General features: G+C 40.5%; 1 protein-coding gene across 6 annotated transcripts in view; it reads right to left on the bottom strand.

Annotated features, from left to right (window-relative positions):
* The window catches only part of AGTPBP1 (ATP/GTP binding protein 1), a 197,102-nt gene extending 182,332 nt beyond the window's left edge, over positions 1-14,770 (bottom strand). For 4 of the 6 annotated variants that reach the window (XM_030809308.1, XM_030809316.1, XM_030809325.1 and 1 more), the window contains exon 1: positions 14,510-14,770. Coding sequence is in view for 2 of the 6 variants with exons in the window: in XM_030809330.1 (XP_030665190.1) it covers positions 14,510-14,703 (194 nt within the window). In the remaining 4 variants the exon portion in view is untranslated. The remainder of the gene's footprint in view (positions 1-14,509) is intronic. The other 2 variants (XM_030809330.1, XM_030809338.1) reach the window with 1 other exon arrangement.
* Between the last annotated feature and the right edge of the window lie 318 nt (positions 14,771-15,088).

The raw sequence follows: 15,088 nt of genomic DNA, 5'->3' as shown, positions 1-15,088 counted from the left end.
GACTGAGGAAGGAACCCTTTCTCTGAATCTTGTGCTCAGGCTGAGAACCTAACTTTGAGGAGGAGGAATTTTACTCTTCCTCCTCATTGATTATACACTCAAGATGAGATTTATGCTCCTGATTATACACTCAAGATGAGATTTACTGATCTGCCCCTAAAAAAGTTATGGATTTCCCTGAATCAGTAATGTCCTGCCAATCATAGGAAAGTAATGAACATTTAGCTGCAAGTTTTCAACTTCTTAAGTGTTTTCTTATTTAACAAGCACCTACAGCAAAGAGGAACTGTCTCATGTCAGATAAAAATGAAAACTGTGAATGCTGATTTCAAATTAAACAAAAATAGGTTTCATGTGAACAAGATAAACTTCATTCTTTTAGTTTTAAAAGGCAATTTTATTATATATGTTAAAGCCTATAAAAGATGAAAAAAATCAAAACACATACAAATATTTTGTTAACTTGTGGACCTATATTTCAGCTTCACCATGCCAATCAGAAAAAAAAAAAAGTTGGCTTATTTCAAAATCTTACATAAATTATGACTTGGACTATATTTTTATTAGTATTACTTTGGCTTATGGTTTTTAATAGCTTTGCTATCTGATATTGTCAATAATTTTCATGGTGTATTAGGTGAAAAAGTGATCAGTTATTGCCATCACTTTTAATGTTAATTGTACTTTTAATTAAAAGTAATGGAAGGCCGGGCACGGTGGCTCACGCTTGTAATCCCAGCACTTTGGGAGGCCGAGGCAGGCCGATCACGAGGTCAGGAGATCGAGACCATGATGAAACCCCGTCTCTACTAAAAATACAAAAAATTAGCTGGGCGTGGTGGCGGGCAGCTACTCGGAGAGGCTGAGGCAGGAGAATGGCGTGAACCTGGGAGGCGGAGCTTGCAGTGAGCCGAGATTGCGCCACTGCACTCCAGCCTGGGCGACACAGCGAGACTCCGTCTCCAAAAAAAAAAAGTAATGGCAAAAACTGTGATTACTTTCACACCAACCTAAATAAATAACATTAATTAAAATCAGCTAGTAGTAGCATAAAGACAGATATACAGACCAATGGAATGAAAGTCCAGAAATAAACTCATATATCTATGGCCAATCGATCTTTGACATGCGTGTCAAGTCCATTCAATTGGAAAAAATAGTCTCTTCAACAAATGGTGCTGGAACAACTTGATATCCACATGCCAAAGAATGAAGCTGGACCACTATGTCACATCACATACAAAAATTTACTCAAAAGGGATCAGCAACCTAAATATAAATTAAAACTCTTAGAAGATCACATGGGGGTAAATCTGCATGCCTTGGATTTGGCAATGAGTTCTTAGTTATGACAACAAAGCCATGAACAACAATAAAAAATAAACTGGACTTCATCAAAACTAAAAAATTTTGTATTATCAAAGGACATTATCATAAAATGGGGAAAAAAACAAGTGTTAGGATGTAGAGAAACTGGAACCTAGGTATGTTGCTGGTGGGTGTGTAAAATAATACAACCACTGTGAAAAAAACGGTTTGATCGTTCCTCAAAAAGCTAAACATAGAATTACCATATGACCCAGCAATTCCACTCTTAGGTATACCCAAAAGAACTAAACACAAGGACTCGAACAGATACTTTATGCCAATGTTCATTGCAGCATTACTCACAACAGTCAGAAGATGAAAACCACCCAAGTGCCCACCAACAGATGAATGAACAACACATGGTAGAAACATACAATGGAATACTATTCAGCCATAAAAAGCAATGAAGTTCAATATATGCTACAACATAAATGAACCTTGAAAACATTATATTAACTGAATTAAAGACCTAAATGTAAGACCTAAACCATAAAACTCTTAGAAGAAAACATAGTGAACAAGTTGCTCAACACTGGTCTTAGCAATTTTTTGCATAGGATCTAAAGTATAGGCAACAAAAACAAAAACAGATGGGACTATGTCAAACTAAAAAGTTCTGCACACCAAAGGAAATAACAAATGAAAGACAGCCTATAGGTTCGGAGAAAATAATGTGCCAGCCATACATCTAGATATAAAGCGTATCTCAAGATACAAGGGGTTAATATCTTAAATATATAAGAAACACTCACAACTCAACAGCAAAAAAAAAAAAGAACAACCCAATTAAAAAATCAACAAAAGACCTGAATACTCTTCCAAAGAAGATACTAAAATAGCCAACGGGTATATAAAAAGTTGCTCCACATCACTTATCAGAGAAATGGAATTCAAGACCACAATGAAATATCATCACCTCACACCTTTTAGGATGGCTATTATCAAAAAGACAAGATACCTAAAAGTTATTTCACAGTTCCTCCAGGGTATAAAGATTTAGAAAAGTTGGGGCAGTCACTAGCAGGCGGCTGGTGCACACCAGAACAGGCCTAACATGGTTCTACAGCTAGTAATGATAGTCCGAGGTTCCTGATCACCAGAGCCTCCTGACCTCAACTGTTTCCAGATTCTGAAACAGCAGTGTGGTTCCAGAAATGAAGCTCTAGAAGCAATTTCACAATTAGACCGGAGGTTTCCTAATCATAAAAGAGGTAACTCTCTTGGTTTCCCAGTTCTGTGCTAAGATGTGAGAGTTGTTCCTTAAAGCTCAACCTACTGTCTCTTCAGATCTCCCAACTTAATTCCTCCTAAGTAAGCCACTTAATGCCTGTGCCAGATATTGATTTATTGCCCCTCATCTCCCAATTCGCCCTTTTTGTCTGCTCTGTGAAAATGAATTTGTGCCCTTTAAATATTTTTTTATCTGTCAGCTGACATGACATTAAGCTTTGTCAGTAGAGGGCACTGGAAAGGCATTGCAAGGGAAAAGCATTGTGCTTCCTAGTTCCAGGGCATTCACTTGGCTCCAGTAGGCAAGGCTTTTCCAGTGCCCTACTCCTTCAACAAGGATGGTTCTTCTACCACCAGGCTCCTCAGTATGTGCTGCTTTTCCAACAAGAGCCTAGGTAGTTTTGTAGTAGAGGTATCTGATGAGATACCTCTTCATAAACAGCATTCCCTGGTACCCCAAGGGGTAAATTTCCAGCAAATTCCACTAGTGCTGTACCATAGCTTGAACTTGCCCTTTGACATAGCCTTGACCGTGCCCTTTCCAATAAGGTCTAAGTTCATCTGGAAGATGGAAACGCACTCTATCTTAGTCCTGGGATAGTCACTGTTCCTTCTATCTGCTATTCCTATATTCTTTAGCATTATCTTTACTTCTCACTGGTAAATCTCTTATTACTCCAATCCCCTGTTATAATCAATAATTCCTTATATTATTCTTTCCCTGTTAAATTACTATGTGGTTTCTATCTCCTGATTGAACCCATACTGATACATTCCAACAATTCTTTAAACTATTTAGCAGCCTATGGTAAACCCTCTCTTTGCTTAAGGGAGAGTGGTTCTTTCTCTACAAGTGTGCTTTACTGTTTTATTTTTAAATGAAGGATTTGGGCTGTGGAGTGGGAGGGGAATAGTACAACACCCTCAGAAATGAAATGAAGTTGTGACATCAACTTTTTAAAATTAGGAAGTGATACTAATCATGCATAGCCAGGGTCAAGAACCATTCCTAGGTCAGCCTATTCAATACTTTAATTGGAACATTAACTTCATCTTAGTACTATCACTCCTGTTATGCCTAACTGCTATTTTGAAACTTAGCCTACAATAAGATACCACTTCACAACTAATAGAATGGCTAAACTTTAAAAAGACAGATAATAACAAGTGTTAGCAAGGATGTAGGAAACTGGAACTCTCACACATTGCTGACAGGAATGTACAATGGTGCAATTACTTTGGAAGTAGTTTGGCAGGGTTTTTTTTGGGGGGGGGAGGTGTTTCGGGTTTTTTGTGTGCATTTGTTTGTTTTTGAGACAGGGTCTTGCTCTGTCACCCAGGCTACAGTACAGTGGCACAAACAAGGCTCACTGCAGCCTTAACCTCCTGGGCTCAAGTAATTCTTCTGCCTCAGCTGGGACCACAGGTGCACACCACCAGCCACCTAATTGTTTTTTTCATTCTTTGTAGAGACAGGGTCTTGTCATATTGCCCAGGCTGGTCTCAAATTCATGAGCTCAAGCAATTCTTCCACCTCGGCCTCCCAAAGTACTGAGATTACAGGCATGAGCCACTAAGCCCAGCCCAATGATTATATTTTAGTCCAATCTTCAAACAGGAAAATTGATTTCACCTATTTTATTGTCATTAATTTTATCAAAAAGTATGGGTAAGAGTAAACCTACAAAAAGCTTATATATCTTCCCTGATCATGCATTCTTATCAAAACCAAACAAATCTGTAAGGTTCACACACTACTCCATAAAAAATGTTCAGATACTTATGAAAAGTCTAATTAGTTTTGCTTTGTGACATTTCCATTTTACTATCAATAAATGAGGTAGGTTTGAAGAGCAGAATCTCATTACCCTTCAACTATTAAATGATTTGTTTAAAATAACTCTTCCTCCAACTCAGATTTCACTATTTTCAGACTTAAACAAAGCCAAAATTTCTAAGTCTATACAGATGATAAATGAGATTTAAAATCTTACCTTGAAACACACATTTTTCTCTGCCTCTAACCTATGACTATGACCCTTTTTTGTTTGTTTGTTTGTTTGTTTGTTTTTTGAGACAGAGTCTTGCTCTGGAGTCTTGCCCTGTTGCCCAGGCTGGAGTGCAGTGGCGTGATCTCGGCTCACTGCAAGCTCCACCTCCTGGGTTCCCACCTCAGCTTCCCAAGTAGCTGGGACTACAGGCGCTCACCACCACGCTTGGCTAATTTTTTGTATTTTTAGTAGAGATGGGGTTTTAAAGTGTTAGCCAGGATGGGACTATGACTCATTTTTATAAAGAAACCACTATAACCCAAAGTCAGCTCCAGCTAATATCCCAATATAAATCAAAATATACAAAATATGAGGAATAAAAACAGCTAATATGGCATATAAAAAACAAAGAACAGAAATAAGTAAATAAAGTAATCTACTTTAGGAAGTAATTACTTTAAATGTAAAGGGATTAAATTTGCCGATCAAAACACAAAGATTGGCAGAATAGATTTTTTTAAATGATCCAACTGTATGTTGTCTGCAGAAGACTTACTTTAGATCCCGTTGCACAAATACATGGAACGTGAAAGAATGGAAGAAGATATTCCATGCAAATAGTAACCAAAAGAGAGCAGGAAGGGCTATACTAGTGTCAGACAAAACAGACTCTGAATCAAATAAGTTTACAAGAGAAAAAGTATATTATATATTAATAAAAAGTTCAATAGAGCAAGAAGATAAAACAAGTATAAACATTTACACACCAACAAAATATATGAAGTAGTTACAGATCATCAAAATGAGGCAAAAATTAACATAATTAAGGGGAGAAATACTTCTATAATAAAAGGTGGAGACTTAATACACCATTCTCAATAAGGAAAAGAACAACCAGAAAGAAGTGAAGAGAGAGATGATCTGAACAACACAATGAATCAACTAGATCTAACATATATTTAGAACAAGGTACTCAACAACAGAATATAAATTCCTCTCAAGTGCACATAGAACATTCTCCAAAACAGGCCACATATTAGGATACAAATTAAGTCTCAATTGATTTTAAAAGATATTTATCACACAAAGTGTGCTCTCCAACCTCACAACAGGATTAAGTTAGAAATCAATCTGAGAAAGAAAACTGGAAAATACACAAATTTATGGAAATTAAACAACATACTCTTAACCAATGAATCAAAGAAGAAATCACTGGGTTAACCGGAAAACAGAGACAAACGAAAGCAAAGACATGACATACCAAAACTTACAGGATATAGCAAAAGCAGTGCTGAGGAGAAAATCTATAGACATAAACACATTAAAAAGTAAGACAGCTCTCAAAACAACCTATCTTTATAACTAAGGAACTACAAAAAGAAGAACTAAACCCAAAGTGAGCAGAAGGAAGAAAATAAAAAAGACCAGAGCAGAAATAATTGAAATAGAGACTAGAAAAACAATAAAGAAAATCAACAGGCCGGGCGCGGTGGCTCACGCTTGTAATCCCAGCACTTTGGGAGGCCGAGGCGGGCAGATCACAAGGTCAGGAGATCGAGACCACGCTGAAACCCTGTCTCTACTAAAAATACAAAAAAAAAAATTAGCTGGGCGTGGTGGCGGGCGCCTGTAGTCCCAGCTACTCGGAGAGGCTGAGGCAGGAGAATGGCGTGAACCCGGGAGGCAGAGCTTGCAGTGAGCCGAGATTGCGCCACTGCACCCCAGCCTGGGCGACAGAGCGAGACTCCATCTCAAAAAAATAAAAAGAAAATCAACAAAACCAAAAGTTGGTGCTTTGAAAAGATTAACAAAACTGACAAACCTTTAGCAAGATTTAAAAGAGAGAGGACTCAAATTACTAAAATCAGAAATGAAAGGGGAGACGTTCATGACCAATTCTACAAAACCAAAAAGGATTATAACGGAGTACTGTGAAAAACAGTACACCAACAAATTGGATAACCTAGATGAGATAAATTCCTAGAAACACAAAACCTACCAAGCCTGAACCACAAAGAAATAGAAAATCTAAATAGACCCATAACTACTGAGGAGATGTAATCAGTAATTAAAAACCTCCTTACAGGCTGGGCATGGTGGCTCACGCCTGTAATCCCAGCACTTTGGGAGGCCAAGGTGGGTGGATCACAAGGTCAAGAGATCGAGACCAGCCTGGCCAACATGGTGAAACCCTGTCTCTACTAAAAATACAAAAATTAGCTGGGCGTGGTGGCGTGTGCCTGTAGTCCCACCTACTCAGGAGGCTGAAGCAGAAGAATCGCTTGAACCCAGGAGGCACAGGTTGCAGTGAGCCAGGATCACACCACTGCACTCCAGCCTGGCAACAAAGAGAGACTCTGTCTGAAACAAACAAAAAAACCTCCTTACAAAGCAAAGCCCTGAATCTGATGGCTTCACTGGTAAATTCTACAAAACATTTAAAAAACAAAAAAAAACAAAAAAAAAAAACAGTTCTTTTCAAACTCTTCCAGAAAAGTGAAGAAGGAACACTTCCTACCTCATTCTATAAGGCCAGTACTGCCCTGATACCAAAGTCAGACAGATGCTACAAGAAAATGACAGACCTATATTCTTTATGACCATTAATGCAAAACCCAACAAAATACTAGGAAACCAAATACAGCAACATGAAGGCAAATCAAAACTACAAGATATCACTTCGTAGCCATTAGGATGGCTGCTACCAAAAACAAAACAAAAACAGAAAATAGTAAGTGTTGATGTGCATAGATTAGAATCTTTGTGCACTATTTATAGGAATATAAAATGGTGCAGCCACTACGGAAAACAGTATGAAGCTTCCTTGAAAAATTAAAAATAGAATTACCATACAATCTGGCAATTCCACTTCCAGGTATATACTCAAAAGAATTAAAAACAAGGTCTTCCTTGGGAGGCCAAGACAAGTGGATCACGAAGTCAGGAGACAGGGACCATCCTGGCTAACACGGTGGAACCCCGTCTCTACTAAAAATACAAAAAAAAAAATTAGCCAGGCATGGTGGCACACACCTGTAGTCCCAGCTACTTGGGAGGCTGAGGCAGGAGAATCACTTGAACCCAGAGGCGAAGGTTGCAGTGAGCTGAGATCGCGCCACTGCCCTCCAGGCTGGGCAACACAGCAAGACTCCATCTAAAAAAATTTAAAAATAAATAAATAAATAAATAAATAAATAAAAAGCAAGGTCTTGAAGAGATGTTTACATACCTAGATTCAAAGCAGCATTATTCACAAGCAACTCAAGTGTCCATTCATCAAGGGATGAACGCATAAACAAAATCTGGTATATACATACAACAGATTATCCAGCCTTAAAAAGAAAGTCCTGACACATGGTACAACATGAACGAACCTTGAAGACATTGTGCTAAATGAAATAAGCCAGTCATAAAAAGATAAATGCTGTATGATTGATTCCACTCATGTGACCTACTCAGAGTTGTCAAATTCATAGCAACAGAAAATAGAACAGTGCCTGCCAGGGAATGGACTATGGGGGAGGGGGAGAGTAATTGTTTAATATATACAGAGTTTCAATTTGAGAAGATAAAAAAAGTTCCGTAGATGTATGGTGGTGACGGCCGCACACAACAATGTGAATATACTTGATGCCACTAAACTACACACTTAAAAGTGATTTAAATGGTAAATTTTATGTTATATATGTTTTACCACCATTTTTTAAAATAAATATTTTTTTAAAGATCAAAATATGAACCTTGTGTTAAAAACTGGGAAAAAAGTTGTTTCAAATATAAATACAAGTTAAAATTAATGACATTAAATTAAAAGGTGAGAGATTAGTTTTCACCGTGCACCAAAAAGGAGTCTAGAAAGTGTGTTGACCATAAATTAATAAACCTAAAGAGTTCTTGTTAAGATACTATTTTTTAATTCATTAAACTCTATTATATGTAGGCAGTGTTCAGATTTTTATTAACATTATCCGACCATAAATCCCTCTGGCTGACTTTATTATTGTTTTTAATCCCTATATAACCAATGTCCTTATAATCTTCATAATTTTAAATCATTTTCCCCTTAAGGAAAAATGTGAGGCAAAGACAGCAAGTGCCTGGCATTTCTCCATAGGGCAGCTCATTCTCAGCATGAATTAAGTGAGAAATAAGCAGAGATTAAGAAGGGAAACCAGGTCGCTTTTTTTTAAGCTTATGAGTTAGATATTAGTGGAGCTTTTCACGTTGTGCCTTCACTGTTTAATATTTACATTCCCAAAACGTTAAATTTGAACATTTATAAAGAAATGTACTACCAGGTCTGATTTTTGTTTTTAGATGGTATTCAGATTACTAATACTATAATCCCATTGTATCAGCACCTGACTAAAACCATTAAGAAACTTTCTGTGAATAACCTTTACTGTACTTAATTTTGTATGTTAAAATATTTTTCTTTAAATTTTTTTAATCGGCACATAATAATCATATGTATTTATGAGGTACACAGTGATCTTTTGATACATGTAATGTATACCAATCAGGTCAGGGTAATTAGAAAATCCATCATCTCAAACATTTATCATTTCTTTGTGTTCAGAGCATTTGATATCCTCCTGGCTATTCGAAAGTATATATTATCAATTACAGTCATCCTATACTGCTAGAGAACACTGTAGAGCTTATTCCTACTATCTAGCTATAATACTTTTTTTTAATAAGGACTTTACCAGGTCCCAAAGCCTAAAACAAAAACAAACCAGAGACTGTCACTACCACTTCACTTCTTAATCAAAGGTTTGTGAGAAATCCTCTTTAAGATTTAAATCCAGAAGTTCTAAAAGCATGGTGCATGGGCCCCTGGGGTCCTGACACTCTTTTAGGGGACCCACAAGATCAAAACTATTTGTATAATACTAGAATTTAAAATCTTAAAATTACTGGCATCTTGGACTGAATTAAAGTCACCATCAACCACCAACAATTATAAAACAAGAAAAAGCCAGCCGTGGCTCACGCCTGTAATCCCAGTACTTTGGGAGGTGAACGCAGACGGATCACAAGGTCAGGAGATCAGGACCATTCTGGCTAACGCGGTGAAACCCCATCTCTCCTAAAACTTCAAAAAATTAGCCAGGCGTGGTGGTAGGCGCCTGTAGTCCCAGCTACTCGGGAGGCTGAGGCAGGAGAATGGCGTTAACCCAGGAGGCGGAACTTGCAATGAGCTGAGATTGCACCACTGCACTCCAGCCTGGGCGACAGAGCAAGACTCCATCTCAAAAAATAAAAATAAAAAGACAAGAAAAAGCCAATATCACTTAAGAATGTCCTTGAAACAGCAAAAATTATTAATTTTTATACACCTTTTTATGTGACAAAATGGGAACTCTGCATGAACCATTTCTGCTACATACTAAATTACAATAGTTGATGGCTGTCTCAAAGTAAAGTGCTTCTGTAACTGAACTGACAGCTTGCACTAGCCTCTTTTTTAATGAAAGTGACTGAAAGAATGATTGACAGACTATGGTTATTCAAATTGGAATATTTTGGCAGAAGTTTTCTCAGAAATGAATAAACTGAGCTTGCTTGTCACTTTAAGTAAACAAGTCACATTTGTTGTCAATGATAAAATTTGAGCTTTCAAGCAAAACTCTGAATTCTGGAAAACTCATATCCACCATTGTCATGTCAAGACCTAAACAGCTTCCCAATAATTTGTCTCTAACAAAATGGGTGGTGATATTAACAACCATAACTTTATTTAATACTGCATGATGAAAGATGTCAACATTTGGAAGATCTGCATAACACTGAACCAATATTTACAAATGACCAAGGAATGATGTTACAATCTCAGGAATGAGTATAAGATCCATTCAAAGTTCAAACCAATGGGCTTTACTAGACCATGGAAAAATCCGCTTACATGATTTCTCACTGCATCTAATCTTTAAGAAATTGCCACTTACCGAGTTTTGATATAATACCAAACAAGAATATCCACAATTATCTGAAAAGGCTATTAAAATGCTCCCTCCCCTGGCCTCCGCACCCTGTTTAGCCATTAACTGTGGGAGACTGGATTTTCTCCATATGTACTTCAACCCAAAGAACATACTGCAATAGACTGGATGCAGGAGCAGATATGATAATCCAGCTGTTTCCATTAAACCAGACAGATTTACAAAAAAAGTAAAACAATGCCACTTTTCTCACTACCTTATTTTTTGTTTTAAAAAAAGTTGTTTTCATTAAAAATATGGTATTTATATTAACATGTAAAGAGTTTATAATTGTCATTTTAAGTGAACTGACAATTTATATTTCCCTTTTCATTTACAATACAGTAAATATAGATAAATTCACAAAAGCTTTTTGGGGATCCTCAACAACTTTTAACAATGTAAAAGGGTCCTGAGACCAAAAGTTTGAAAGCATTTAGAGTTTTAATATTAGATCCCTGCAAACCAAGAACAAGTATGTGAAATCATACTGGAGGGAAAAAAAAAAAGTTCCTAGGAAAATTATATGAAACCTGAAAATGAACACAATGTCAAATCAAAACTGACCTCACTCTTATAGATAAAAAAGAATGCTTAGATAAAACTGATTTTGTGTGCCCTAGAAACAACAAACAATATTCTGATCAAACAAACACGTACATACCTACCAATATTTTGACAGATATTTTTGATAGCGGCACATTATAGTCAAAGAAACACCCAATCACAAACTCAAAAACAGATGATTAAAGGATTAAAATAGCAGCCATCACCAACAGGAGGGAGACAATCCAAGGTTCTGTCAGAAGGGACAAATAGGGATATATCAGCAGCTCTCCAGTAGCATCCCAGGGCACCCAGCTCAGGGTCTAGCTGTTCTATTTAAAACTGACTTACTGTTTCCAAGGCAGGAGGCAGGACGGTGAGACTAAGCTCTCATTTAACCCCAAAGGAGCAAATGGGTCATAGTGGAATTAATCTGCAGTAATACTGCTCCATCCACCAAAAGTCTTTTCCGCTTACTAGATCCCTTTGAAGACTGAGGAAGAGCAACGATAATAATAGCAACATTTACTGGGCACTTACTAAATGCCAGGCACTGTGGGCTAAGCACTTCACATGTATTAATCACTTAATATTTGAGAATATCTTGAGTATGCACTAGTATTATGTCATTTTTGGAGCTGAGAAAATTAAAGTACAAAAAGGACAAATAACTTGCCTTAAAAAAATAAAAATAAAAATAACTTGCCTAAAGCAAAGCCAGGACCCAAACCGAGCCATCTGGCTCTGAGGCCCAACCCCTTAGCCACTACACTATAGTACACAGGCACAGTAATCAACAATAACATCTGAAGTTTAAAATTCAGTGCCCACCCTATAAAATTTATGTTGTTTATACTGAAACCCATTGCCTAAGGAAAGCTCCCATCTTGCAGATGGCCCTCTGACAGGTGCATCCATTGCTGTTCACACACTGTTCAACTTTCAGATAGTGGGGGACTTCAACCAAGAAAAGCAGGTTTGGGAAGATGAATACTTTGGATGAGGTTTAAAAAAATTCAGGCCAGGCCGGGCGTGGTGGTGGACCCCTGTAATCCCAGCACTTTGGGAGGCCGAGGTGGGGGGATCACCTGAGGTCAGGAATTCAAGACGAGCTTGGGTAACATGGTGAAACCCCGTTTCTACTAAAAATACAAAAAAATTAGCCGGGCGTGGTGGTGTGCTCCTGTAATCCCAGCTACTCGGGAGGCTGAGGCAGGAGAATCGCTTGAACCCGGGAGGCAGAGGTTGTAGTGAGCTAAGATCGCGCCACTGCTCTCCAGCCTGCGCAACAAGAGCGAAACTCCGTCTCAAAAAAAAAAAAAAAAAAAAAATTCAGGCCAGGCGCGGTGGCTCACGCCTGTAATCCCTGCACTTTAGGAGGCTGAGGCTGGTGGATCACCTGAGGTTGGGAGTTCAAGACCAGCCTGGACAACATGGTGAAACCCCGTCTCTACTAAAAACACAAAAATTAGCTGGGCATGGTGGCGTGCGCCTATACTCAAAAAGCTGAGGTAGGAGAATCGCTTGAACCCGGTAGGGGCAGGTTGCAGTGAACCGAGATCGCACCACTGGCACTCCAGCCTGGGCGACAGAGTGAGACTCAGTCTCAAAAAAAAAAAAAAAAAAGTAGAATACAAATTACAAAATTTCATAACTCTTGGACCTCTTTTCCTTCTGCTAATGGAAGTAAAACCATTATTATATAGCAGCCTAGCCCGACTTTTCTAAAGAGAACAATGCCTCAATTCGGAAGAGCTTTATAAAAATTGCTTCTACGAAAGTTTAATTAATAGATTTAAATGCTTTGCAATGTTGGCCAAATACGAGGGTAGTTTCAAGCCTATCCATTTCATTTCCGAGTTCAGAGTGAGTCTGCAGTTGTAATTATGTGATGAATCAATTCAAGGCAGAGTTTTGTGATCAATAAAAATGAACCTATAACTTCACCATAGAATTTAACTTAAGAGAAGTGGAATGGGAAAATGAACAAATCATATTAGAACTCTGCCCGCAGGATGAGGAAGAGTGGGTAAGGCACGACTTATTATCTCTCTAAGTAGGAAATACTTACAGATCTTTCAGAGTTTGGTTTGGTTTTGACATTTGGCACGCTTTAAAATAAGCACCATTTAAAGTTCCTTAAATAAATCATTTCTTTTTTGGCCTACTGAACTAAAAACATTCCACAATACAATTACAAAAATAACTTTCTGGTTTTCTCAGACAACCAGTTTATAAGAATAATTCAGAAGTTCACAAAGGATAATTTGATTTACATAAAGCTTAAAAAACGGACATAAAAGGTAAGTGAAAATGACTGATTAAGAAGACTGTTAAGGTCCTTTCTAACTACAAATTGTCATGCATTGTAATTAAACACAACTACAATTTTAAACACCTGAAGGAAAAACCCACATAGAATTAATACTGCCAAAGAAAATTTCCGCTACCTTCAGGCACTTGAGTAAGCTATGTTAAAACGGGAAATGGGCTTTAAATTATCAACATTCACATCGATTACACTATGATGCATGAAAACTCCATTCTACAATGAGTAAACGCCCAAGAAAGGAACCCAACCAACTCCAATTGCCCTGGTGCTCATAAGAGGTTCATACGGCACAAGGGTAAAACAACGGTAGAGTCGAGCAAGCCTTTGGGTTACAAGAGTCCTTGAACACTTGCAATTGAGAACTCGCAATTCAGGAAGGAAGACACTAAGGAAACTCTGCACTGTCATCCAGGGTGATCTGATTCAGGTTCAAACCAAACGCTCAAGGCGACAAGTTGTAAACAGAAGACACACTTCAGCTCAAACCACCCAGCGAGAGGAAGCAAACCTGCCCATCGCCGATGTCACAGCAAATCCCACCTTGCTGGCGCTCAGCCGGGAACACTAGGATTGCCCAAGCACAGGGGCCAGCAACTCGGCGGCCGGCTACCACTGGGGCGGGGGGGGCGGGGGGGGCGCGGGGGCGCGGGGCTGGGCGCGCCCGCCCCCGGCCCAGCAGCCCCTCGGTTGGACTCCCCGAGGCGCCGCGAGCTCAGGCCCGAGAGAAAGGGTAGAGCAGAAGGGGCGGCCTCCGCCCAGAGACCGCGCCCGATACCCTCCGCAAAGACTGGGACGGGGATCCACCGAGGGTCCGGGGACTGGGGAAGGCGTATTCCAGACCTAGCCAAAGCCCCAGCCTGTCAAGGCTTTCCCTCAAGACCGAGTGCGTTCCCCTCACGCCCCGTGAAAGACATGCGTTACACAACCCGTCAGGTAAGGGGCGCAGGGATCCGGGGTCGCCCCTCCTACCCCCGGGCGCCGCCGCCCGCATCTCCCGCAGCCCGGGGAGAGCAGAGGGACGGCCGGCCGGGACGCGCGGACGGCAGCGGGGCGCTCACCGGCTCAGGATGGGGCGCTGGCGGGGACCGCGCAGAGCCGCAGCACCCGGCTCGGCACCTGGATCACGGCGGATCCCTCGCCGCCCGCCGCCTGGTGTTTTCATACAAACCCCGGTCGCAGGCGAGGCGGAGGCGGCGGCGGCGGCAGCGGCAGCTGCGGCGGCGGCGCTGGAGGCGGCGGAACCTGTCCGCATCCCGGGCAACGTCAGCGCGGCGCCCCGCCCACCGCACGCCCTGCCAGCCGGCTCCCAGCACGCGCAGGGAGTGGGGGAGGGGTGTGCGAGGCTGCGAAAGGGGCGGGGCGGAGCGCACGCCCTCTTCCCGCCGCGTCCCTTGTTACCTCCGTGCGCGCTCCGCCCCGCCCCTCTGCGCGCCCGACGGGAGGGAGCGCGCGCGTGGTGCCAGAGCGCGCACGGGAGCGGGAATTAGGGGCGGGTGTTCCGCGCGCTGCCGGCCTCTTGTGCCCAGCAGCCCCGGCCACCGCCCCACCGTACCGAACCGCGAGCGACTCCCCACGTTCTTCAAGTCACCTTTCTGTACACTCCCAACGAGGGCCCAAGCCTTTTCCCGGAACTAAGC

Source organism: Nomascus leucogenys, chromosome 1a (genome assembly GCF_006542625.1).
Source record: "Nomascus leucogenys isolate Asia chromosome 1a, Asia_NLE_v1, whole genome shotgun sequence".
In the NCBI taxonomy this organism is placed as follows: Eukaryota; Metazoa; Chordata; class Mammalia; order Primates; family Hylobatidae; genus Nomascus; species Nomascus leucogenys.
The sequence above is the reverse complement of the archived record's forward strand: the minus strand, read 5'-3'. Positions and strand labels throughout refer to the sequence as shown.